This window comes from Pleurodeles waltl, chromosome 6 (genome assembly GCF_031143425.1).
Source record: "Pleurodeles waltl isolate 20211129_DDA chromosome 6, aPleWal1.hap1.20221129, whole genome shotgun sequence".
Taxonomy (NCBI): domain Eukaryota; kingdom Metazoa; phylum Chordata; class Amphibia; order Caudata; family Salamandridae; genus Pleurodeles; species Pleurodeles waltl.
Window position 1 is genome coordinate 226571897 of NC_090445.1, and position 27507 is coordinate 226599403.

Consider the following 27507-nt stretch of genomic DNA (forward strand, 5'->3'; position numbering starts at 1 on the left):
GTTTTTCTGTTCACTGACTGCTATTGAAATAAATGCAGGAAAGAAAAGCATAACACTCGCCTCCGAGTCTTTAATGAAGTTAGGACCTTCCTACATGTTTATTGAGAAAATCTGCATTTCCTGTGTTTTGGTCTAATTAGTTCAGTGGAAGCAAAATAAATGTACTGCACCCAAAACGCATTGGGCTATCACATAAAAGTCCAGGACTGGAAACGTGTTCATAATGGCCTGATGGCCTGGATAGAGTGTGCACAGAGTGAGGGTTTTCGGATGGTTGGCTGGCCTGACCGCAGTCTGCTTGGGCAGAATGTTCTGAAGAAAAGAATGTGAAGCTCAGTGATTAAGGGGTAGTATGCTTGATGGGAGGCTGGTGCTTTAGCTCCCTCATGGGAGTTCTAGCATGGGTTGTCCCTAGGAAGAGTGGATTCAGGCCCAGGAAAGTCCCAGGAGGTTTCTAAAGAGCCAAACAGATGAACACTAGATCCACCCTAAGGCTGTGGTGGACATTCTAAAGGGTGGGATGGCCTGACCATCTCAAGGGCCTCCTGGCTATAGATAGTGACAGACAAATCTTGGGCGAACATTTTTGGTCAACAGGTGTCCAACTGAATATCGACCCCCAAAATATTGTGGTAGAAGAATATCGAGGACAGAATATCAAGGGATGAAATATCAAAAGGTAAGTGCATATAGGGATGCATAGATTTGCTATTCCTAACTCCACATCTACGAATCTTGAAGATGTATATATTCTGACAAGATACATATATGTGGAGTTAGGTATAAAATATCTATCTTATTTATCTATTGATTCTTTTTATTTGGCATTGACATTCGACATCACCGTTCAGCTACCTGTTAACCTAATCACATTGTGGCGCCTATGATTCCCCCTTTGGGAAAAAGGGAATCATTCCCCACCAGGTGGGATTCATTGCACTTGTGTAGGACTCAAGGGTGCCAAGAGGTATGATTTTTCATTACAATCCAATAATCAACTGAGACAAACCTGGAAGCATGAGGCACATTCCCAAACAGAGACATGCTCTGTGCTTTACCAGTGTACTGTGCCACCTATTCCTCTTACTCACCCTTCCATCTTCTTCCATTCTAGCCCCCTGAGCATTAACACTTCATGCCAGTGCTTAATTTGTAAATAAAGAGGTGCCGGTGCTCAAAGCCCTTTTCTTAAACACGAGGCTGCAGAATTTAAATCTGCCAGCACTGAATACTAAGGCAGCATAATCCTGAAGCCATCTTGGCCTCTTCAATCCATTTACGGCCACCCCTAGCCCCTTCAGCTCATCCAGCAACTTTCTACATTCTCCCTTTATGACGCTTTTTAGTTTTTCCTTCTTCAGTCTTTCCCATATGTGTCTTTTGCTCGCAGCAAATGCTTGAGGCATAAGAATAGCCCCGGCCCTCACAAATAAGTGCCGGTGATCAGCACCGGAAACAACAATCACGAATTAAGCACTGATTCATGCGCACATTTGGTTAAACAAGCCCACCTTGTCTTCTCTCTACTCGCCCTCTCCTTACCAAGTTGGCAGCCGACGTTCCACATTTCCTGGGGGTTGTAGTTGGACGAGTCTGTCCTGAGGCCAGACGGATAGGTGCGGCTGACATGACAGGTATTGTGGCGAACAAAAGCATTAGCTGCAAAAAAAGGAATAAAAAACATTGGAAAATAAAAGACTTGTGCAGAGACATCAGCAGTCGCAACACCTAAGGATCTAACATGGTTCTAGAGATCGTGATGGAAGCAGTAGGTTTGTAGAGAAATGACATGATAATGATTATGTTAATATAGTATCTCATTGTGGATGGTATTAAGAACGCCATACAAGAACATCTTAGAGAAACACGAAAGGTTTAAATTTAATTTGCAAAAGAACACAGGCTACCATGTAAACAAATAGAAATCAGTGGTGATACATTGACAAAAATAGAGTTATTATTAGGTTTTCCAGTGGGAGTGTACCTTCAACTTCCATTAAAGAAAATGAAGGATTTGGATGGTAAATGTTGTCACGTGGGGAACATATAATTGTAGTACAGTAAACAAATTAAGTAGGAGAGACCATGTCAAAAAGATTGGCGCAGATGGCCTTGGATGTCTGGATTTTATGCCTGCATTACAATGATTCAGAGAATATTTGTGACTCCCAATGAGAGACAAATATCCTCGGACACCTGACTGTACTGTACTCGGACACCTGACTCGGATTCAAGTATACCAGTGAATGGAAACTAAGGGGGTTATTCAAGGCTTGGAGGGCTGTTCTCTGTCCTGCCAGGTCAGAGGGACAGTTACTTCACTGCCCTGGTGGACTACATCCCAACATATTTAGAGCACTCCGCCTGATTTCTGTGCCCACAAAGGAACACTACACAGAAATCAATAGAGGTTTGCTGAGTGTCCACCATGTTGCATGTGGCTGTTCGGAAACCATTTTTGTCCAATAGACATCAGGCCATCAGCTTTAGGTTTCACCTGTAAAGACAGTGGAGTCACATCTTGTAGAAGCTTGATGGGGTATGCTGCCAACTAAACTCTGAATAACTCCCTGAGTCCCCAGTTCTTCAAAGGATATGAATTTGTGTAGCTCCTATCAGATGGATATTTTTGAGACTTCAGCTAAGTGTCTAAGGTTTCTTGCACTGAATTTCGAGGTGTTTGCATTTCTGCGGAGTTGGCCACATGGAAAATGTTACTTACCATGTAAGCATCCATTTGTGGCATGTAGTGCTGTAGATTCACATGCTCTGCATACTCTTGCCGTCTAATCTTGGACGTCTACACCTTGTTCTTCTTGGAAGAAGTCTTTAGAGTCACAAGGTATAGCGCCTCCTTCTATGACTGGTAATGTGCGTAGGTATCTACTCTACAGTTAGATGTTTTCCCCGCACAGTGGGTGAGGATGGGGATGAAACATGAAAATGCATGATGATGAACATGCAGGGAAACAAATGTATGATAGAAAGAAAGTTAAAGAGAAAAGATATCTGCGACAACCGAAGGCTTCCGGAAAGGAGGGTGGGCACATGTGAATCTACAGCACTACATGCTAGGAAAAGATGCCTATAGGGTAAGTAACATCTTCCATTTGAAACACATACTTTGCACAGAAATAAAAGCAGTTTTCCCCAAAGTGGTGGCTAGCCCAAGGATGTTGCAGAGGATTCAATAAGTATACGTAGCACAGCGTACCCCTTTTGAGCTTGTTGTTTCGCTGCTATTATTTTAAATTTTGTACCTGCCCATATTTTAACTCTAGTATTGCACTAATCACTTGTTGAAGCGGAGCGCCTGGTAAAGGGCTCCGGTTTCTTTAATCTCTGCATTTCTCGCGCCGTGCCTTTTAAAATAAAAACCACACTCTGTTCTGCATTATTTTAACGAACCTTTGGACTAGTTATTATTAATCTTTCTGTCGTTCCCCTCACCTGCACTGTGTCCCCGATCCACCGCCAATTGTTTGGATTGTGTGGAGGGACGTTTGGTGCAACAGGAAGTGATTAACCACTTCCGGGTCGCCCAATTACTTGAAACTCCACAGCTGATTATTCAGTTTAAATCCAGATGCCTCCCGCGACGCGCAGCGGACGCGCTTGACGAGTGGCAGCTCTCCCAACCCGTGGTAATAGACAAGCGCCTGGCAAAGGGCTCTGTCTTTCGCTGCCTGTAATTTTGAATTGAATGTTCCTTTTTTTAAACTGCACTTGAATTTGTTGATAAGGAGCGCCTGGTAAAGAGCTCCGTGTTTTCGCTGCTATTATTTTAAATTTTGTACCTGCCCATATTTTAACTCTAGTATTGCACTAATCACTTGTTGAAGCGGAGCGCCTGGTAAAGGGCTCCGGTTTCTTTAATCTCTGCATTTCTCGCGCCGTGCCTTTTAAAATAAAAACCACACTCTGTTCTGCATTATTTTAACGAACCTTTGGACTAGTTATTATTAATCTTTCTGTCGTTCCCCTCACCTGCACTGTGTCCCCGATCCACCGCCAATTGTTTGGATTGTGTGGAGGGACGTTTGGTGCAACAGGAAGTGATTAACCACTTCCGGGTCCCCCAATTACTTGAAACTCCACAGCTGATTATTCAGTTTAAATCCAGATGCCTCCCGCGACGCGCAGCGGACGCGCTTGACGAGTGGCAGCTCTCCCAACCCGTGGTAATAGACAAGCGCCTGGCAAAGGGCTCTGTCTTTCGCTGCCTGTAATTTTGAATTGAATGTTCCTTTTTTTAAACTGCACTTGAATTTGTTGATAAGGAGCGTCTGGTAAAGAGCTCTGTGTTTTCGCTGCTATTATTTTAAATTTTGTACCTGCCCATATTTTAACTCTAGTATTGCACTAATCACTTGTTGAAGCGGAGCGCCTGGTAAAGGGCTCCGGTTTCTTTAATCTCTGCATTTCTCGCGCCGTGCCTTTTAAAATAAAAACCACACTCTGTTCTGCATTATTTTAACGAACCTTTGGACTAGTTATTATTAATCTTTCTGTCGTTCCCCTCACCTGCACTGTGTCCCCGGTCCACAGCCAATTGTTTGGATTGTGTGGAGGGACGTTTGGTGCAACAGGAAGTGATTAACCACTTCCGGGTCGCCCAATTACTTGAAACTCCACAGCTGATTATTCAGTTTAAATCCAGATGCCTCCCGCGACGCGCAGCGGACGTGCTTGACGAGTGGCAGCTCTCCCAACCCGTGGTAATAGACAAGCGCCTGGCAAAGGGCTCTGTCTTTCGCTGCCTGTAATTTTGAATTGAATGTTCCTTTTTTTAAACTGCACTTGAATTTGTTGATAAGGAGCGCCTGGTAAAGAGCTCCGTGTTTTCGCTGCTATTATTTTAAATTTTGTACCTGCCCATATTTTAACTCTAGTATTGAACTAATCACTTGTTGAAGCGGAGCGCCTGGTAAAGGGCTCCGGTTTCTTTAATCTCTGCATTTCTCGCGCCGTGCCTTTTAAAATAAAAACCACACTCTGTTCTGCATTATTTTAACGAACCTTTGGACTAGTTATTATTAATCTTTCTGTCGTTCCCCTCACCTGCACTGTGTCCCCGATCCACCGCCAATTGTTTGGATTGTGTGGAGGGACGTTTGGTGCAACAGGAAGTGATTAACCACTTCCGGGTCGCCCAATTACTTGAAACTCCACAGCTGATTATTCAGTTTAAATCCAGATGCCTCCCGCGACGCGCAGCGGGCGCGCCGAAGGCGCGCCTAAGGCAAGCCCGTCTGCGCCCGTCCGGGGCCTGGGGCCAGAACCCCTGTCCAAAATTCTGCTGCTTATACACGTAATAATCTTTTGATCCTACGACCTGTTCCCAACCCCTTCTGCTCACTCCTTATCCCTGATACAGCCCCATACAGCTGCTCTTGCTGCAGCTTTACTCTCTCACCACCCCTTCATTGTAGCTCCCTTCGTTATGAGTCTAGCCGAATTCCTCCTCTGACTAACAAGACTAACTTATCTCTTACCCCCTTCACTTTTCTCAGCCTAAATTGCCGCTCACTACCTAAGCATAAGGACGATATTTTGAGCATTCTTACGGACCGACAACCTGATGCCCTCTTTCTAACTGAAACCTGGCTCAATGAGAGTTCTGGACCCGATATGGCGCATGCGCTTCCCCCAACTATACCTATCTTGGAAGAAATCGCACTGACCGAACTGGCGGGGGCATAGCTTTAATTTTTAAAACAGACTACACATGTAAATGGGTAGATCTGGATTTTAAAAACTGTGAAGCCGGGTTTTTTAAACTTCTACTATCACCTAATTTTACTCTTTCCGGGGCCCTTATTTACCGTCCTCCTGGCCCCGCGGGTCTCTGGGCATCGACCCTCCCTGATCTTATTGCTCCCCTTCTATTAGAAACCACCAACTTTCTGATCTTAGGTGACCTGAACCTACATTTCAATGATATATCTTGTACTACGAGCGCTACTCTTCTAGATAACTTAGCGGCATTAAATGTTTTTCTACATAATTCAGGCCCCACGCATAAGGCAGGATATTTATTAGACCCTATTTTTTCCAATCTTGCTACCATTTCATGCAAACAAGCCATTCCCATTCCATGGTCTGATCATTTTTTGGTGGAATTTTTGATTGTACAAAAACCGGGTCCGACTCCCTCCTCTTCCTTCGCCAAATCCAGTACTTATAGGAACTGGAAAAATTTAGATATTAATATTCTGAATTCAATGTTGAAAAAAACCTTACCATCGATCACGAGTATAAGAGATGACGGGGTTATCTTTGATTGGCTTACCTATGCCATTGATGAATGTCTTCCTCTATCAAATAAAAAGAACAAACAGGGCTACCAGCATCCTCCCGCCCCCTGGTTTTCAGAAACACTTAAAACAGAAAAAACTAAATGCAAGAACCTGGAAAGGAAATGGCGAAAAAACTATGATCCAGACAGGAAATCTACTTACAAACTAGCCCTTCTTAACTACCACCGATTGTGTAACACCGCGCGCGCCGAATATGCCACCGAGATTATTTTACAATCTCAGAACTGCCCCAAAGTGCTGTTTGAAGTAGTACATGAACTCTCTGGTGACTCTCGCCTATCCAAGCACCCTGATTTTGATTCCAAAAAATGTAATGATTTGGCAATTTTCTTTGTGGATAAAATTGACAAAATCTACTCCGAATTCCACAATTACTCTAATCATCCCAGCATCAGTATTAAACCCCAATCCACTCACTTTTTACCTTCTCCTATCACTCAAGAAACGACCCAAGCTAATAACACTAACTTACTTAATGAATGGCTTCCCATGGATACTGCCTCTTTTTTTAATATCCTCACAAGCATTAAGTCTGGTTCCCCGTTAGATCCTATCCCCATTACGGTACTTCAAAAGCTAGACCCCCCCATACTTCTCTTCATCATGCAGTTCCTTAACATGTCATTTACGGAAGCTTATGTTCCTGCATCGTGGAAACATGCAATGGTTCTTCCTTTACTAAAGAAAATTAATTCTGATCCTGAAATTTTCTCTAACTTTCGCCCAATTTCTCTCCTTCCTTTTTTTTCCAAAATTTTGGAAAAACATGTTAATCTTCAATTGTCCCAGTTTGCAGAAACCAGTAACATCCTCCATCCTTCTCAATCTGGTTTTCGTGCCGGCTATTCAACCGAGGCGACTTTACTGGGTGTGACTGAAAATATCCGCCAACAAATTGACAAAGGAGAAACAGTAGCTCTTATCCTATTGGATTTAAGCGCAGCTTTTGATACTGTATCTCACTCATCTCTCCTAAAAACTCTTAACATCAAGGGCATTGGCGGCAAAGCCCTCTTGTGGTTGTCCAGTTTTTTATCCAATAGGACTTTTCAGGTTTTCTCCCATACAGCTTCCTCTCTGACTCACGCATCCCCTTATGGAGTTCCCCAGGGCTCCATTCTCAGTCCACTACTTTTTAATATATATGTCAGTCCTTTGGCGAGCATAGCAGAACAAGCTGGTCTAACTATCTTTTCTTATGCTGATGACACTCAACTTATTTTTTCACTCTCTTCCAAAGAAACCTCTAACCCTCCCTCTTTGCAAATAGGACTATCTAAGATAGCCAATTGGATGCATTTTAATAAACTCAAACTTAATGGAGGAAAGACAGAACTCCTCATATTTGGAAATAAAAAATCACTCTGGGGCCCCCAACACTGGCCCTCTGAAATGGGTGTCCCCCCAATCCCTTCTCTCTCTGCACGTAACCTGGGCATCATAATTGATGATCAGTTGACTATGAAACAACAGGTGACCAAAGTAGCTTCTACCTGCTTCGCTATCCTGAAGTGGCTTCGTAAAATTCTCTGGATGCTTCCTGTGGCTGCCCAAAGAACCGTGGTCCAAGCGCTGGTTATTTCTAGACTGGACTACGGAAACGTGCTCTATCTGGGTGCGAATAAAGAAGCACTACACAAACTTCAAGTTGTTCAGAACTCGGCGGCCAGGCTTCTTTGCCAACTTCCCAGAATCACTCCTACTTCTGGTGCACTTCGTGAACTACATTGGCTAAGAATTGAGAATCGCACCAAATTCAAAGCCCTATGCTATATGCATAGAATTAATACGGGCCTAGCTCCCAACTACCTTAAAATCTTGGTCCAACAATATCGGCCCTCTCGTTCACTTCAATCTTCTAATCAACAAAAATTCCAGGTGCCCAGAATCAGACGTGCCAAAATGGGGGGACGCTCTTTTGCTTTCCTAGCTCCCTCTCTCTGGAATTCTCTTCCTTCTAACTTACGTCATGAAAGGGTGTTCATTAGATTTCGTAAGGAGCTTAAGACATGGCTCTTTAACCAGTAACCGTCCAAGCTGCTCTCCTGAGCCTGCCTTTGTCTTGCATGGTCTTAAGCGCCGGGAAACCTCCGGGTAGCTGTGCGCTATATAAATCCAATAAATAAATAAAATAGGACATCCACACAGTAGTGTTTGGAGAACATGTATGGTTTGGAGAAGGTAGCTGCCTTATGGATGTCAGCTATTGTGATAGTACACAGAAAGGACTAAGAGACTGCTTTCTTATGGGTAGAGTGTGACAGTGTTGGTGCAGGGAGTCGCCTTTTGGCCTTGGTGTAACAAGTTTGAATACACTTGACTAGCTAGCCAGCTAGCCCTGCTTTTGAATTGGCACTGACTTTGTGAGGTTCGGTGTAAGTGACAAATAATTGTTGCATTTTACTAAATAATTTTTGCTTATCAATGTAGTTTATGAGGGCCATCTTTACATCTAGTATGTGAAGGGCTCTCTACACTACTGAGTCTGGGTAAAAAAAATTTAGTTACATTTTCTGGTTGTATTTGAAAGAAGAGATCACCTTGGGTAGAAACTTTGTGTTAGTTCTCAGGACTAATTGAGAAGATCTGACCTGTTGGGAAGCTTCTTTTGAGGGACTGCTGACAACTAGATAATGGTTGTGAACCACAGCTGCCTGGCCCACATGGGAGCTACTAGGACAAGGGTGAGAGAGGTTTGCCGAAGATTCCAAATCATGAATGGAAGGAGTAGGAGAGGCAGAAAAGCGTAGACAAATATCCCTGACCAATTAATTCACAGTGCATTACCCTTGGACAGTGGGAGTGGAAACCTGGAAGTGAAGCATTTGGCATTTTTGGGATTGTGACCAGATCCATGTCGGGAAACCCCCAATGTTGGAAATAGGGGAACAGGATTTCAGGGTGGAGTTCCTACTCGTGGACTTGTTGCTGCATCCTGCTAAGCAGGTCTGCAAAGTCATTGTCAGCTCCCAGAAAGTACTCCACTATCAGGTGTACTCTGTGATGGAATGCGCAACAATAAATGTTTTGTGCTAACACTGAAAGTTGGGGAGAGTGTGTTGCAGGAAAGTAGCATATTTCTAGCATACTTAGCCCACTTTTTGCCTGCTGTCAGTGTGTTTAGACTGTAGTACCCTGGGATCCTGCTAACCAGGACCGTAGTGTCAGTGCTCTCTCCTATAGATGTTGTTACATGGTAACTGTTACACCCCACAATTGGCATACTGATGCACCCATGTAAGTCCCTAGTATATGGTACTCAGGTACACAGGCCATTGGTACACCAGGGGTCTCCCATGGGCTGCAGCATGCATTATGCCACCCATGGAAGCCCATGCAAACTGTGTCTGCAGGCCTGCCATTGCAGCCTGCATGAAATGGTGCATGCACCTTTCACTTAAGATAAAAGGCTTGTCTTATATAGCGGTCACTGCACTTGGACACCATAAGTCACCCCTATGGTAGGTTGTTTAGCCCAAGGGCAGGTTGCATGGTCCTGAGTGTGAGGGCACCCCTGCATGAACAGAGGTGCCCATGTAAACCCCAGACTCCATTCACTCGGCTTTGTAAGTGCGGGGAAGCCATTTTAAGGTGTAGTGTATACTGGTCAACACAGGTAGTCAACTACATAATGACTTCACCAAACCTAGGCATGCTTGGTATCACACATGTTGGAATCATGCAACTACACCAATTTCAGTGTTAGTTGCATGATACAATGTACTTTGGGGATCTGCCTGTAAAGCCTTGCAGGGTCTGCATGCCAGTCCACGCTGCTGCTGACCCCAGACACTGTTCTTCGCTCCTGCTTATGAGCCTATCTCAAGCAGGAGAAGGCAAAACAAAGGATTTCCTGTAGGAGAGAGGTGTAACCACCTCTCCCTTTGAAATGGGGGTCTCTGGGCTGGGGTGGGGTGGCCTCTAAGCACCACCAGACTGGTTTGAAGGGCACATTTAGTCTCCTCCTTGCATAAACCAGTTTGCATCAGTGCAAGAACCCCCGGTTTCTGATCTAGCCTGAAAACACACACAGGATAGGGGAGTGACCACCCCCCCTGTTCAGTTCCTTCTCTAGGGAGGTGCACAGAGCTCTGCCAGGTGGCCACTTTATTCTGCCCTCTTGGAAATAATATGTGCAGAGGATCCTGGGAGCATCTGAGTGATTAGGCCAGATTGGTGATGTCCTTGACCCCCTCTGATAGGTGGGACACAGCAGTGTCCAACTCCCTTTCAGGGTTACTCAAGGGCTCCCCTGAGGGTTGGTCCCCAGACTCGTCATTCAAGACTCTACAAGGAACTCTCTGCAAGACACTTCTGCAACCTGACCTCCAGAACCACTGCTGGTCTGCCTTAGGAACTGAAACAAGACTGTATCCAGTTCGGAGGGCTTCCACTGCAACACTGTTTATCTGTCTCTTGCAAGAATTCTGCAACATCCTTGGCTATGCATCCTCCAGAGTCACAAGGACTCTGTTTGCATCAGGAAGCAATAAGGGATCTCCCTGGGAGTGAAGGAGTCACTCCCCTGCATCTGCAGGCACCTCAACGACAATGACCGGCTGGTGGATCCTGTTGTCCCATGGACATTGAGAAGGCTCTACAAGACATGTGGTGGTTCTATGGTTCCTCCCTGGTTCAACTTGTCTTCTATCCAATTTGGGAGGAGTCGGCCTTTGCTTTGGCACTGGGACAGAACCCCTGTGCACTGCATCTGTTGTTGTTACCAAGGCTTGTTGACTCTTTCTCCAGGAGATCTCCGAGCTCCAAGAAGCCCCAGCCTCCAGCACTCTGCAACTCCAAGTACAGCATCCATCCTGCAACTCCTGCGGCGTGGGACTCCTTCTTACCTGTGCTGCTGATGTCTCCCTGCAACTCCCTATGCCTGCTGCCACTGGGTCCTCGTGGGGGCTCCAACGATTCCTCCAGGCTCTCCTGCTTGCTGAGGGTAAGCCCTGACTCCCCTCTAAGGGTCGAGTTGCTAGGACCTTGATGGTCCTCCAAATCCTGCAAACTTCCCTGCAACTTCTTCTTGCATTTACCAATGCTTGTTGGTGGTTCTGCTGACCACTGACCCCTCTGCAATCTGACTGATGTGGGACAGCTCATGGCCGACTCCCAGGATTTTCCTGCATCACCTGGACTGCGCAGCTGGACTTTTTCCTTCACCGACCTGCAGGAACTTCACCCCAAGGAGGGTGGGCATTGCCTACCTGCACCGCATGGACATCTCCAAATGGTCTAGAATCTGTCCCCTTCTTTTTCAAGTTCTTCTTGTCTGGAATCCTCCTTTGGGTTCCATCGACCTGTTCTATGGGTTGCGACAGCAGCTGGACAACAAAGGTTTCCCACATCACTTCACCCCTATGAACCTGGGCTCCCCGGTGTAGGTTCTCTGAGTATCCACGGGTGGGGGCACTATTGAACATTCCTCGTGCCAAATGGTTCGGGGTCCCCTGGGAAGGGTCCTAAATCCTGAAAATTCCAAACGCGACTGTCCTGTGTTAGCCCATGGGACACCCGGCTAGATAATACCTATGCCCATGGGTGCCTGGGGCATTTCTGTACTTACCTTGGGTGATTTCGTACTTCCCCAGCCCCTGGTATCCCAACACACTTCCTTGGTTGGGCACCTCCATTCTTATACACTTTCTTAGTATATGGTTCCCCCCTTTCCCATAGGGTCCCATGTATTCATATGCATTGCCTGTTTGTTTCTAAGTTTATTTTCTGTGTATAAATAGCTCCAAGTGGAGATATACCAAAGTTAGGTTAGTACTAGTGTTATAATAAAACATACTTTTTTTGTAACATCTGATGTAGTCCTTTCTTGTGTGAACAGCACTGACTGACTATTGAGGACAGTTTAGTGATGTATATGGCTTATAGTTGATGTGGACTGTTGTTGAAGGGGTGTCCACAGACTCTGAACATTCATGTCCTGTAGATGCACCCCCAGCCAATGAGAGATGCATCTGTTGTGATGGTCAACTGGAGAACTTGGTCTTGAAATGGCCTGCCCAAAACACATTGTTGCTGTTCCACCATAGCAGAGAGCAATGAGTGCTGGCCCAAATCAACACAAGATCTTCCCACAGACCCTCTGCTTGTGACCACTGTGCCGACAGGCACTTTTTGAGACGACATGTGTAAACGGGCATGGGGAGCGATGACAATGCAGGAGGCGAGCATGTTGAGGAGGCGCCTATCTGTTCTCACTGTTAGCTGATGATGTGACTGAAAAAGAGGCAGCAAGAACTGGAAGGCTTGGACCTTTGAGGGGCTGGGATAAGCTTTCTCAGTATTTCACTATTGCTCCTAAGTAGTGCTGCATGTGTAGGGGTTGGAGGTGGGAATTGCCACATTGATGGTAGATCATTGCGGAGATCTAAGGTGATCTGCTTGTGAGCCAAACACTGCTGTTTGCTTGCACTCTTTATCAGCCAGTCATCACAATATAGGAAGATGTGGATGCTGCTTCTCCAGAGACGACCAGCTACCACTGCCAGATATTTGGGGAAAAAAACCCTGGGGACAGTGGTTACCCTGACAAGCAGAACTATGAATTGAAAAAGCTGTCCACTGGTGTTCTGGAGAAAGGGAGTGTATGAGTGAAGGGGTGGGGGGATGCTTGGTGAGGGGGCATTGACCTCCAGACAATAACCCTACTCTACAATTCACAGGACCCATTGGTCTGAGGTGATGTTTTACCATTGCAGAAGGAACCACTGCAGACGCCCCCAACAGGTGTGGTGTGATTGGTGGGATGAAGGAGGAAGTCACTGCTTGGCAGTTGGGGCTCCCTTAGTTACCCCACCTCTGTCCCTGACCTTGGAATTGTTTCCCCTATAGACATCCCTGGAATAACCCAGAAAGGCTTGTGGTTGGAGCTGCTGCCTCTGGTGGGAGGTGGTCTTAGCCCCATTATGGATCTGTGATCGGCGAAAAGTCGCAAGGCGTGATGAAGACTGGAGAGCTACCATTGCTTTGGCTATGTCCATGTCATGCTTGATTTTATCAAGCATCTGATTGTCCTGAGACCCGAGGAGGTGTTCCCCATCAAAGGGCATGTTGATCAGATGCTCTTGGACTTCTGGCTTGGACGCAGAGACATGGAGACAAGTATGCCTGTGGATCAAGGAGCTGGAATTTATGCCTCTGGTGGCAGTCTCAGCCACATCAAGAGCACACTAGATGGTGGTGTTGGAGACTGTTTGCCCACCTGCTACAGTCTCCTGTGCCTGTTAGTATTGGTTGAGTAGATGCTGGATTAGGTCCTTCATTTCGTCCCTTTGAGCATGGTTGTATTGAGACAACAACCCCATGGAGCTGATGATCTGCCAATAAGTTGCAGATTGTGAAGCACCCCTTTTCCCAGCCGCATTGATCTTCTTCCTCTTTTTTGGGGTAGCATGGTATCCCCAGTACCAGGGAGCTAGCTACCAATATAGATAGGTCGATAGGGTGAAGGCTTGTGTTTTTATCAACTCTTGGGGTAACAGCCCTGGCCCTGACTGGGTCTTTGAAGACCCCATATACGCTTAAGCATCCTCGTAAGCAGGGGCAAAAACTGTGTGGCATTCTGAGTGTGGGAGAGTGTTTTCACCAGGAAGTCCTCCTCCCCTGGAATTGTCCGTAGGTCCATCTTGTGGATTACCTTTTGTCAGAGCTGGTATCGTTGTGAGGCTTAGGCTTGGTAGGGTAAAGATCGGGGTATTTATTACCTGTAGGGACCACCCCATAATCATCCTACGGATCAATACCGGGGCTCCTCATCATAGGGACCATCATAAAGATCTAGAGACTGAGGACTCCCCTCCCTCTATGATGAGTGTGTCAAGCCCTCTGGGAAAGCAAGCGGAGGCCCTTGTTGCGGTGGAGGGGAGGACAGGTAGGGGTGGCAGAAAAGGAGGAAGTGGAGGAAGAGCAGGTCATGAGGGCAGAGGACTGCTGCCTCTCTCTTGAAGCCTTTCCAGCTTTGCAGGTGGAGGGGCTCCAAAGCTATCTTCTCTTAAAAAATCAGCTTTGTCTTGCGAGGGAGTGTCTCCTGCACCTTTGATGGAGGCACTGCCATGATTTTCCCCATCTGGGTATGAATGAACAGTCTTCGCTGTCAAGATTTCAGCTCCTCCTGAAGGTGTTGGAAGAATCTGCAGCTCCTGATCCTAGGAGTCTGCATGGATGGCTGACTGGCCATTGAAGGCTGTTTTGGCTTCAAGGTATTTTCGATGTTGACCACTGTTTCAGCTCCGAGGTGTCCGCTGGTGCAGGCACCGAGGCCCCATTTGTCACGGAGGGTGCTGTTTGCATCAAGGTGGGTTGGGTCTTGGGTGTCCTGCAGTGTACTGGGGCTAAGTCAGCTCTGAAGCCTTAGGTCAGTGCCAACCATGGCTGGGAGATAGTGGCCCTGAATGTTGGCTCGTTGCCTGTATTATAGAGGGGCAGTGAGTGACTTAGTGGTGAGAACTAATGCTCACTGTTGTTGTCTACTGATGCTGGCCTGGTGTGGGCTGTGGGTCTGGAACCTCAGAGTCAGAGGGCAAATCAGATTCTGGACTGATGGCAGCTTCTTCTACGTCTTTCTGAAGATATTTGGCATATCATTGTCTCTGTGCTGCTCCATGTCGTGTTGAGCAAGCAGACGATCATAACTGTTCTGGATGATCTATTTAGACAGGAAGGTGAGGCAGGTGGAGCAAGAGACCTCATTATGCTCCGGAGTGGGACAGAGGTTGCCAAACTGTGTACTGATCTGCCCACAAGTACTTGGAACGGCACTGTGGACATTAGCGAAAGGATGGTTTTTCGATTACGGCGCTCAGATTCTCGAGCACGGACCCAACAGAATAGGCCCAAGCAGGGGGTCAACATACCCAAAGACGCAGATGCGATGGAGGGACTATGACGGAGGATGAGAAATCGATGCAGAAAAGGACTGTCAGAAGCTACCAGGAATGGAAGCCTGGGAAGGCCCTGACGAAGAACACCACACGCTGTTGACTCAGAGCCTTGGCTAAGCACATCTGACCCTGATGGTGGAAGAAACCAACTGAATTATGGAGTGGACGCCCATGCCCATTACCATGAGGAATCACTATTCCTCCTGACTCGACAGAATTCTTTGAAGAAAGCAAGTTATACCTGTCCAAACTCCAAACTAGAAGGCAGGAGTATGCAGAGCATGTATATCTACAGCTACACACACTACAAACATAAGATTTTATATTTTTTGTCCTTTTGATATGATTCTGATTGAATTATTAAAGATAACAATCTGCCATGGCTATGTGGTCTTGATTAATGTAGCTTGTCTGCTTGTGTGAATGATCCCCTCTTTTGGAGATGTTTATTGAAATTAAGAGACTCATTTGTAATTATGAAGAGCTTTTAATGAGTGGACATTAAATATGACAGTAATACTGGTTAATTTTCTGACAGCTTGGATCACTTCAGTAAAACCTGGAAAATCAAATGTCTTTTGAGATTTCCTACTGAGAGATCCTTGGGAATTAGGGAGAGAAGCAAACCAACTTCAAGCATTATGGTATGGGATGGAATTTGGATCCTTTGTGAGTACCTTAGTACAGATATTTTTCTAACAGATCTGTTCAGAATTTCATGAATTATTAAGATGTTAATACATACTGGGCAGGTAATACACAGAATCTTTCATTGGTAAGTCATACTTCTAATGCTGATAGTTCCATAGTTTATTTTCTTTAACAGGGTTTAACACTGACGGGACTGCTTGGTTGTGGGCATTCCCCATTTTGAGGTGTCAACAAAGATTTTATGTGTTATTGCACTGGCCTACCAGTGAGAATCTCTCTTTTAAGATAATTTCTTTGATTCTGGATATATTGTGCCTTTTTTAAGTGTTTCAAGTGTCGAAGTATTCCCACCCGTAGGAGTGGCATGTAATTTAAAGAAACAAAGAAAACATCTTCGGTTATTCCATTTGCTAAATTTAAGAAAAAAAGTAGACTGTTTGATGGGTGCTTCAGGCAGTATGAGGATAAATCAGTTGAGTTTCACTGCATCTGACAGAGCAATAATTAATTTTCTTTATGTAAACGACTTAAATCTGGGTCTTCTTTCATTAAAATTTCCAGGTGAGTTTTTGATGTTATGTCTTTCTGAACAGTAACTTTTAAAGCTTGTGGTCTCTGAGTAGTTCAAGGTATTTTCGATGTTGACCACTGTTTCAGCTAGAGAGAATTAAAAAATCTATGTGTGATTAGATTTATTATTGCTACCTTTTCACATTTTTGTTTAATCCTAGTTGCTGAAGCATTATCACAATCACTGCAAAGGCTTTAAAGATCTAGATAATATGAGCCTATTGTCCTGCATGATCTGGCCATTTTCTTAGCAGTCAGTAACTGTACAATTCAGATTTTCTTAAGGCCAGGCCAATTCATTTTATCCTTTCTGAACATTTTCCTCCCACAAACTAATGAATTATAGTACCTTTGTCAAGTGCACAGAAGGGAGCATTTATTTGTTTTGTGATTATTTATGCTGGTATAAATACAGTTCAGAAACATATTTTTAACTGTTCTATAACTTTAATGAGCTTTGTTCTTGTTGATTAAGGTCAACGACTAGTGGCTGTGCTAATGATATTACTCACTTTTGAGAATAAAATGGATCTGTTTCATTTTGGACTGCTAATGCCATTTTTTTGTTCTGCAGTTGTACTGTTGTCACGAGTTTTAGAAGATACAGACTTGGCTCGGTTTATTTGGAAGCTGTTCCTCCCTTTCCAAGTTATATAAAAGAGGCAGGATTTCAAGGCTGCGACTTAGACACACTTCCTGAATTTTCTATTTTAGGCAGATCCGCAGAGAATCTTTACCCACTCCACAGCGGGCAAGCACACCTCCGTTTGTTGCTTGCCGCCAAACACGCTGCTTTCCACAGATTATGGGATCCAGTACTTACCTCTTTGAATTCATATTTCCGCAGCCAGACATGCCAACAGACACTCCGTACACTGGACGTACTTGGCCCAGAGCTGATCCCTCGCTTTGGCACACTCTCCACTGCTGTTACTGATGTGTTATCCGTATTAATTTCTTACGTGAATATTGGGTGTGGTACTAGAAAAGGTTGAGATTGTTGTTGGATACTCCTGTTAGGTCATTTACCCTTTTTTGGGTGCTGTGTTGTACCTGATGTGTCCAAAACCTTAATAAATACCATTGAAACATAAAAGAAGCAGGTTTTTAGAAGATTGTTTTTTCTACAGAGGCCTACAATTGGATGTTGTAAATTAGATTTTAGCGATGCTGTGTGGTAGAATTAAAGAAACACACATAAAATTAATCTCCTGGTCTTAATAAATTCAAAGAGTACAATGTGAGATTTCAGCTTCCTGGGACTGCATGTGTGAAGAAATCCTACAGAATCTTAACTATTAACCCTGCAGATGGTGATGTAGTGTCAGGTCCAAGGGGCAGTGCTGAAGTTAAAAGGAAGTTTCTAGGTTCTGTCATCAATGATGCAAACAACAGAAGGAAAATCACGGACCTATGCCTTATAAGAAATAAGAAACAGGCCAAGATTTCATTTTGAATCCAAATCACTCAGGACCAATATGGACGTCGAGTTGACTGTATGCTGAATTGCAGAGTTAACTACAAACTATGAACTCCGACTTTAGGGCCCATCTGAGGTCTTCATTATGAGCGCCATGGTAAATCTGATGGGCCGGGTAACAGGTTACTGAATTATGAGTTCAACGGGAACACTGCTGGTAAGTGGTAAACAAAATCTGTGGGTAGAGTATCAGAGAAGAGAATATGGAAATCATCCTGGGAAGTCCAATTTCCATTTTATTCCCCAAAAACCGAAAATCCTGCTGTCCCACGCCCCACCTCTGAAAATAATGGGATCACCCCAGTAACAACAAGTCCCGGAGGGGGAGAAAATAATAGTTTTTTAGGGCCTTAAATAGCTCACGACTGTTTTATGTACCTGTTAATGTATGCATGTACTTTATTGTCTGACAAAACATAATGCCTGTAAACACACAATTGACAAGACATCTAATAAAAATATTCATAAACGTTTAATATTACACGTTTCAATTGATCTCAAGTACTTAATCCAGTTTTCTTTTAAAGTTTTAAATTTCCATAATAGTGCGTGTTAATTGATTTTTCAGCCAAAATAGAGTGACAGGAACTCAGAGAGTTTACGTTAAGGGTCTAGGTTTAACCAACAGGTTGTGTATAGTATTACTTTTGTTATGTCTACACTATATGTCTATGTTATATTTACCGCTGACTCTCAAAGTTGAATATTTTTCTGTTAACAAATAATTATTTTATTCATATTAGCCTATTTTTTGTGAAAAGAGAGGAATGGGAAGGTATTTTAATTTCTGCTTGATTCTTTGCCATCCTACAATATTTCAAATGTTGAAACCAAGGTGCCATTGGTACAAAGAGTATGAAGAAATTGCATATTTCACAAACAACTTTGCCAAAAATAAGTCATATTTCAAAACAGCCTGTGCAGCAAATTTAAAATAAAAAAATATTTACGAAGATAGGGCTTTCAGACCAAAATCACAGCCAAGTATGAAACCGACAAACAACCCCCGATGACTATTTCACAGAACACTATACATTGGTCCAAACAGGAATGCAGCAAGGAATGAACTACAATAGACAAAACACAGCGCCAGTGGCACCCATCTGAATAGTGAAGCACAACCCTTTTTAGAGGCACAGACTCCACTTGAACACAATAATCCTCTCGCCTGCAGCACTACATAGCTTGTGGCAGCACCTGTGGGAACCATGAACAGAATGTCAATCACTGTGACACCCTAAACTTTATGGCCAACATAGCATTCATGTACAACAGCCACACTGTCTCCCACACTTAAGAACATACAAAATAGGGAAACATTCATGGGAAATACAGCATCAACAAACCCTAACGGGGGCCATGACACGGAAGATCACCGACATCGCAAGAAGTAACATGACTTGAGCACAGGGATGTTTTTCAGGTGAAAAATGCAATTGCCGATAGAAAGGATGCCTAAACTGAACTTGCAATTCAATGAAGCAGAATTTTAAACAGGCCTAACCAAAATGTACGAGTAATAATGGTCAAGTACGTGGTACGTATGATACTGCTATTACCAGCATTTCAACCATTGTCTGGATCGTAGCTTGGCAAATGCCAAGGGCAAGAAGGCGTGTAATGTAAATGGAACCCATGACAACATTATCCATGCAGTAAACGTGCAAACCCCAGTTCAGGATCTATCAACAACAAAGAAGGACACGTGATTCTAATCTCAACATCAAATTCAATCCCAAATCATGCTGCGAGTTCCATAGACGAGAATTCACTGGTGGCATATCAAAACTGAACACGCAAATGGAAAACACCTACAGGCAGTACAACACTTCCTTGACAATACACAACAGTTCATATGCCAGGCTACATCATAATAGTACAGGAGAGCAACCTTCAGCACATCAAATGTCCATAGGAAAACTGCACATTAGATGCCAAGAGTGAAACAGAATCCAAGCACACAGATGGAATGATGCGGTGAAGAAAGCACAGCAAAAAAATGAGTACCACAAAATGAAAGTGAGCAGCACTGGCAATAACCTTATCACACAATGGCATTCTCAATAATCTCTACACCTAACCACCTGTATACCTGTTGAAAGGCCCACAAGACACCGCAGTTTTGACCAAGATGTACGTTTCGCTGCACAAAAGCACCGCACACGACCACAGCCAACACATTGGCCCTCATTATAACCCTGGCGGTCAAAGACTGCCAGGGCTGTTTCGATGGAAGCACCGCCAACAGGCTGGCGATGCTTCCATGGTTTCCCGCCACATTGGTCCCGGCGGTAGTAATCCCCAGCGCAGCGCTGCCCAGGGGATTGGTATGAACCGCCATGAAAGGCTGGCGGAAAGGGGAGTCGCGGGGCCCCCTGCCACGGCCCCATGGAGCTTTTCACTGTCTGCATAGCAGACAGTGAAAAGCGCGACGGGTGCAACTGCACCCGTCGCACCGCCGCAACACCGCCGGCTCCATTTGGAGCCAGCTCCCGTGTTGCGGCCGAGATCCCGGCTGGGCCGGCGGGCAGAAACTAGGTTTCCGCCCGCCGGCCCAGCGGGGATCTCCAAATAGCCACTGCGGGAGTGCAGCCACATTGGCGGCCGCGCTTGCCAATGTTGAAATGAGGGCCATAGTGTTCCACAAGGGACAACATCCATGACGCTGACTTCATAAGTTCAACCAATATCCACAAATGCCAGTGGCATCAGTTCTGCTAACCCATCTATAGTGCTAAATATGCCAGCATGTTTGGGGGACTTAGCACTATGAGAAATTGCTTTGGAAAGTGAGGACATCTTTAAAAAAAGGACATTTTATTTCCCCAATATGATGGGAAAACACCCACTACATATCAGGCAAACACCCACCATGTATGGAAGTATAAACTGGTTGGCCTGGCTGCAGCAGGTGCGGACGGCAAGTCACCATTACTATCTTCCACTTAATTGGAGCCAAAGGGTATTGATACTGGTACTAGGGCCAAAGTCCTCTCAAATGTTTTGTTAAAGGAAACAAAGCACATGGAGTCGATATAACGTCCCATTAAAAGAGTTGCAATTTTGGTGAAAGGTACTGTGCCTTGTTTTATAAATTATTTGTGATGGTATGTAGAGCCTACAGCAGCTGGCCTTTTTATGTGTTAGTTCCCTATCAGACAAAGGTGATAACTGCTTAATGGTCATTCTCCACAGAGACCTTGGCTGGTTGAGAGACATACTCCATCCCGTAAAGCCCCCAATTTCTCGTTTATTTTTAGTGTGCCATTACCTGACTCCTTTGTGAGTTTTCGGACCTTGGACTCACTGAAAGAGGACATCTCGTGTGCTGCCAGGCTCTTCAGTGGATTCTGGAATCCATGGAAGGAGATAGTCTTAAGGTAGACAACCAGATCAGACAGCTCTTGAGATATCTCACTGTAGTCTTTAGCCTGCAAAATAGAAGAATGTGCCACAGGCCTACGTAAATATGGATATGTGTCTCAGTTCCCTCATATGTGGCTTGAAAGAGAAGCATTCATTGTATGTTAGACTTAGATTTCAAGTGTCCTGCTCATGGTGTGTAAGCCGCGGCCTGAGTCCCACCTCCCCTCACTGGCTAACTGCTCACCCAATCCCATCTCCTTCTGAAACCGAGCACAGGTACAATGTATTTTGTAAGTGAAAATCTTCATTGACATTAGTACTGTGTCAAAACACAGTGGTGCATGAGATGTGAAGGGGCATGAAGGCGGTAGCAGGTGGAGGTGACACAAATTTACAAACACTAGGAGCTGGTGGAGAGCGCAGGTGTGGGGAACATGCATGGATGGGCTACAGAGAGTGGACTGGATGGCAGGGGGCACATAGACTGGCAATGGCCAAGAGAATAACAAAGAGAGCAATCACAAGCAGAGAGGGGAGGACAGTTAAGTGAAACAGGCAGGAAGTCTCAGACTGGAAGCAGCATTAGATGTAAAGAGGAGACAATCCCTGGACACGGTTAGGGAAGATGAGGGTTGCAGTGATGGGGACGTGACTGCGAGCAGCACAGCAGAGGGAGATTGTGTCACAGTGGCCCAGTGAAAGGTCAGAGCTGTTGTAGGGAAAGCAGGCATGGATGGGAGCACAAAAATGTCGTGGTCAGATAATTAAATATGGCAAAATGTAAGTTAGGTACTTTAAAATATCAAATCAGAGAAGCTGCCATGGAAACACTGACTATGACCTGAAAAAAGGAAGCCATGGTTCGTCAGACCTTTGTAATCAATTATAAACAGATCTAGCTTGGGGGGCTACTTTAGATGACAAGACCCGCAAACTAGGCGAACAAAAGCACAGAAACAAGCTTGAGTGACATTTATTTCTGTGTTATATTTATCCAGTACTCCATGGACTGAAGATTTGCTTTTTTGATTTTGTAGTGTGCCTTATGCCATGCATTGTGTATCTGCAACTCGTTATGTGTATTAGTCTACTGTTTTACCAGGGTCCGCTACACTTGGAATATCACAGTTGGGAACTCCCAAAGTAGGTTAATGAACCTCAGATGCTCTTGCAGCAGAACATTTGCCCATATACACCCACTTTGTTCATGGCAAAAATGAGGGCCAAAACTAAGGGGCTCATTTACAAGCCCCTAGCACCAACGGAGCATCACTTTCAGCGAAGCTTCGGTGGCACTGTGCTCTTTTCCATATTTATAAGGTGGCGCTAAGCCACTTTTTGTATCTTAAAGCCTTCTAATTAAGGCCCCTTTCCATTCATCACTTTGCGTGAAAGGGACATGCAATGGGTGTTGCTGTGGGCATCCCACAGCAACACCCAGTGCACTTTGACGCTGCCCTAGATTCACAAGAAATCCTAAAGCTGAGGCAGCACCAAAAACGAACACAGAGGTGGCGTTAGAGTGGCGCAACAAGGAGAAATACTTTTATTTCTCCTCGTTTTTGCTTTTTGTATGTGTGCTGCATTCTGCAAAATACCATTAATGATTGTTTATGTGCAGGAAGGCGTCATTTCCTGCACATAAACAATCATTAAATAATGACGATTTTCTACTTCTAAGTGTGCTGCATAATTTAGCACACACAGAAGTAACAAATCGCCATTATTGATTGTTTATGTTCAGTAAGGGACACGTTCCTGCACATAAACAATTATTCCCTGCAACGCACTATGGCGCAAGGGTGCCTGCGCTGGCATTAGGCAGCTAATTTAGCACCGGCACAGGGGAGAACACAGGGATGTGTCATATTCTTGTAAATACAGCGCATCTCTGCGTTCCGGAAAAGACGCAGCTTGGCGCAGCAAAATTGCTTGTGGCACCAAGCTGTGCCATTTCCTAGTTAATGAGGCCCAATATACTCAATTTTATCCTTTGACCCCAGTAGTGGGAGTGTGTAGACTCAAGCTCTTTCAAAAGGGCTTTGTTCACTTATTTTTCGTGAAGGTGTTGCTCTTTTGATCCTCTTCATCGCAATCTCCACGTACTCCTTTCCAGGCTTGGAGAGGGTGATTATATTCCAGTTCTCACACGGCGATAAACACCTCAGCTGTCTTTGATGCTGTCCTGGCTGGCTTTCCAGATCAACATAGATATGGGACTGTGCTGATACTCTGGACCTTTCAGCAGGGTTTGACACACATCCTCACAGAATACTGTTCAGCAGTTGTAGAAGCTGTTAGAGAACTATAGAGCCAAGAAAAAAGTGGATGTACTTGTTTGTGTGGGGGCGTAAAGAGGGGGAATTGTAACAAGTTCCCCTTGAATTACCATGCTTTTCTAAGGGCCCATCTTTGTGTAGAGTCATGGAGTCAGCGTTGTTGTTCTGAGTGTAAACAAGACCACTAGGGATATACCTCCCAGAGACGACTGGTGTATGCTAAATGTATGCTGATTTAGCTTGTTTGGTAGTTACAGAATAATACAGGCAGAAACATTAAGGGTGTTATTAGACCTGGCAACCTTGGCGTGCTCTCCTCTGTCTTTTTTGCCTCTGCTTCCTATGTTTTGACTGTGTGCTGGACTTTGTTTTTGCTGGTTTTGGTACTCTGGGCACTTTACCACTGCTGACCAGTGCTAAAGTGCAAGTGCTCCCAGTGTAAATTGTATGCGTAATTGGCTTATCCATCATTGGCATATTTGATTTACTAGTAAGTCCCTAGTAAAGAGCACTAGAGGTGCCAAGGGCCTGCAAATCAAATGCTACTAGTGGGCCTGCAGCACTGGTTGTGTCACCCACATGAGCAGCCCTGTAAACATGGCTCAGACCTGCCTGCCACTGCAGTGTCTGTGTGTGCAGTGCAGTTTTAAACTGCCAATTCGACCTGGCAAGTGTACCCACTTGCCAGGCCCAAACCTTCCCTGTTTGTAGATGAAAGGCACCCCTAAGGTACGCCCTAGGTAGCCCATGGGCAGGGTGCAGTGTATGTTAAAGGTGGGACATGTACTGATGTGTTTTACATGGCCGAACAGTGAAATACTGCCAAATTCGTTTTTCACAGTTGCAAGGCCTATCTCTCTCATAAGTTAACATGGGGACTGCCTTTAAATATTTTTAAAGTGCTGTTTCCCTTTGGGAGCTGATAGAGATTTGGAGTTTGGGGCCTCTGAACTCAATTTAAAAATACATCTTTTGGTAAAGTTGGTTTTTAAATTGTCAGTTTGAAAATGCCACTTTTAGAAAGTGGGCATTTTCTTGCTTAAACTGTTTTGTGACTCTGCCTGCTTGTGCTTTCCCTGTCTGGGTCAGACTGACAGTTGGAGTGTTTGTGAATCTCCACTAGACAGTGACACAAAGGGGACTGGGTGTAGCCTGCATATCCTGATGAGCCATCTGAGCTAGAATGGAGGGAGGAGTGGTCACTTACACCTGAATGGGCAGTGCCTGCCCTTGCACAATGCAGTTTCCAACCCCCTGGTGAGTATCTGGGGCCTGGCCTGGGCAAGGCAGAATCCTATAAACAACAGAGACTTTCCTTAGAAGTTTGTTTACTTCAAAGGCAAAAAGGGGTATAAGTAGTGGACCCAACACCCCAGATGTCTAGATTACTTCTGGATTCAAGAGAAAGCTCTGCCAAGGAGAAGAGCTGGAGGAGGAGTATTGCCCCTTTGCCTGTGATTGTGCTTTGCTGGGTAGGCCTGTAGTTGCTGCATCTGCCTGAAAGAGGACAAAAACTGGACTTTATGGTATATTCCTGCTTGTGAAGTGTCTCCAAGGGCTTGGACTGAGCTTGCCTCCTGTTTTGAAGTCTCAGGGCCATCAAAGACTTCCTTTGCCAGCACCTGGCTCTCTGCTGAGACTCCTACCATGCCAAGTGGTGCCATATCCTGTCCATGAGCCCCTTGAAAGGTGAAGCTGGTGGAACCAAGGTGGAAATCCATACACAGTAGCCATGCAGGGAAAATTTCAACCCACCACCTGCAGTACGACTGTAAAAATGACGCACCACCTGCATCGCAGCTGAGAAATCAACGCACCACCTACATCATGGCTGGGAAATCGATGCATCACCTGCATCGCGGCTGGAGAAGCAACACAAAACCTGCTTGTGGCTGCTGAAATCGACACAAGCATCACGCAGCACGTTTCCCCATCACCCCGTGGACGGATTTCAAAGGCAACATCGCTGGGCGTCAAAATCAACGAGAACCTTCCGGACCTGAAGTGCCTGTCCAGAAATCGACGCATCGCTCTCTTGCGGGAGAGAAAAATGACGCATTGCATACCCAACCAGAGAAGGAACAACGGCCTCACTTACGAGTAAGGAATCGACGGATCGCTGACTTTTCCGGCGCACACTCGTCCGTGCAACTTTATTTTTGATGCAAACCAGGTAGTTTGTGTAACATCAATGCATCCATTGTTTCCTATGGCGTAAGAAGCTTTTTAATTGAAAAATTCATAATTTACTTGTGTGTGTTGGATTCCATGTGGTGTCCATTTTGTAGTGTTTTCACTGCATTACTGTATGTGTTGGTACAAATACTTTACACATTGCCTTTGAGATAAGACTGACTGCTTGTGCCAGGCTACCAAGGGGGTGAGCAGGGGTTATCCTAGGAGTGTAACTCCCTTACCCTGACTAGAGTGAGGTTCCCTGTTTGGACAGAGTGCAAACTGACTGCCAATCAGAGACCCATTTCTAACAGTTATGTATATAAAAAGGTGTGTTTGTGTGAGAAAGAATCAACCTTTCAATCTGCATGTATCATGCGTGACTCATGCTTGCAACCCACAAACATAACTTGCATCCAATTTACGAAGGATACTGAAATAAGTTGAGATAGAAATTAACTTATAAACCTTGTATTTTCCACAAAGAGCCCTCCCTCCATGCCTATGCCCTCTTACTACTGTGAATCACATTGCTTACGCCAGCTGCTTTGTTTTTATCTACCTGCAGTCTTTCCAGATCCTGCTGAGATGACTGAAAAGAAGAAACAAAGACAGTATTAATGGGAGAGAAACAGGATCATTTTAAGTAATACACATTTCTCTTCAGGTTAATAATACCTTTAGATGGCACGACTTTATATATAGCATACACCTATCACTCTGTGACAGGGCACTGTGCTCCCCACAATGGAGATGTGCCCATGGGCCGAAATGTCTTACTTGGTGCCTGCTCTGGCAAGACCACCAGATCTATGCCAGCTGAATGATCTTACTGGACTCACAGCGTACTCATTTTAGTCATTCTGAACACATTTGCCATCTGTCCTAAGCTGAAGATACCGCTGTCTATGAAACACCAGGGTCCTCAAACAAGCTCCAGAAATTAGTAGGATTCTGTGCAGCCCCTACCTTGAAGTGGCCACCTCTCAAACCTCCTGTAATAGATTTGTGAATCATGTCCTTTAAACCACATCCTTGCTAACCTGTAAATCCATCAGATTTAAGCGATTTGTGCAGCATTTGTCTATCCAATCGCCAGCTCTCTCAACAGCACTCCATTGTATCATGAGGCCACATTCACACTTCACAAATACTTCAAGATAGGTCAAGAAGAAAATTAAAGCAAGGGAAAGGTTTAGGTGAACCTTTTCCTGGCAGGGTCTGGCTCTTCCTCTTCAGGATGATACATGTACTCCCCCTAGGAACTGTGATGATGAAGGGACAGAAGTGTTGCTTCTAGTTCCAAGTGATGGGATGCTAATACCAGACATGTAATGGGTCTTCAGGCAGGGCAAGAATATGCCTATAAGAAAGACTTTAAGAAGATATTCTCTGGGTCAGAGTTTAGTTAGCACTCACAATCCATTCTAGGCAAGGTTTAGCATCTACCTAAGATCAGCAAAATAGGCCCTCACTTCTAGGTGACAAGATATGCCTCTATCAAACAGCTACATGGTTGTCTCACAGTGTCTAAGAACTACAGAGGGAAAGGTCAGACATTCCTATCCACAAAGGGAAGACATACATTTAAAGAAAAACGTATTTCCAATAAGAAGGGTATCCCTAGAAACACAGGACTGATGGTGAGACTCAAAGTCTGAGGTTCCATTTGCTATATGTTTTTAGTCAATCAATACATGGAATATAATCCCATCACCAGAAAATAGATTTAGGTCTGGACCTGGCTCAGGGCATCAATGGTACTGGAA

The 27507-nt window shown here is 44.8% G+C and overlaps 1 protein-coding gene across 3 annotated transcripts in view; it reads right to left on the minus strand.

Moving 5' to 3' along the window:
- PLCD3 (phospholipase C delta 3) overlaps positions 1–27507 on the minus strand; it is a 452490-nt gene that overhangs the window by 44027 nt on the left and 380956 nt on the right. For all 3 annotated transcript variants that reach the window (XM_069237951.1, XM_069237953.1, XM_069237952.1), the window contains 3 exons: positions 26301–26330; positions 21190–21349; positions 1543–1659 (listed from right to left, as the gene is read on the minus strand). In XM_069237951.1, coding sequence (XP_069094052.1) covers positions 1543–1659; positions 21190–21349; positions 26301–26330 — 307 coding nt within the window. The remainder of the gene's footprint in view (positions 1–1542; positions 1660–21189; positions 21350–26300; positions 26331–27507) is intronic.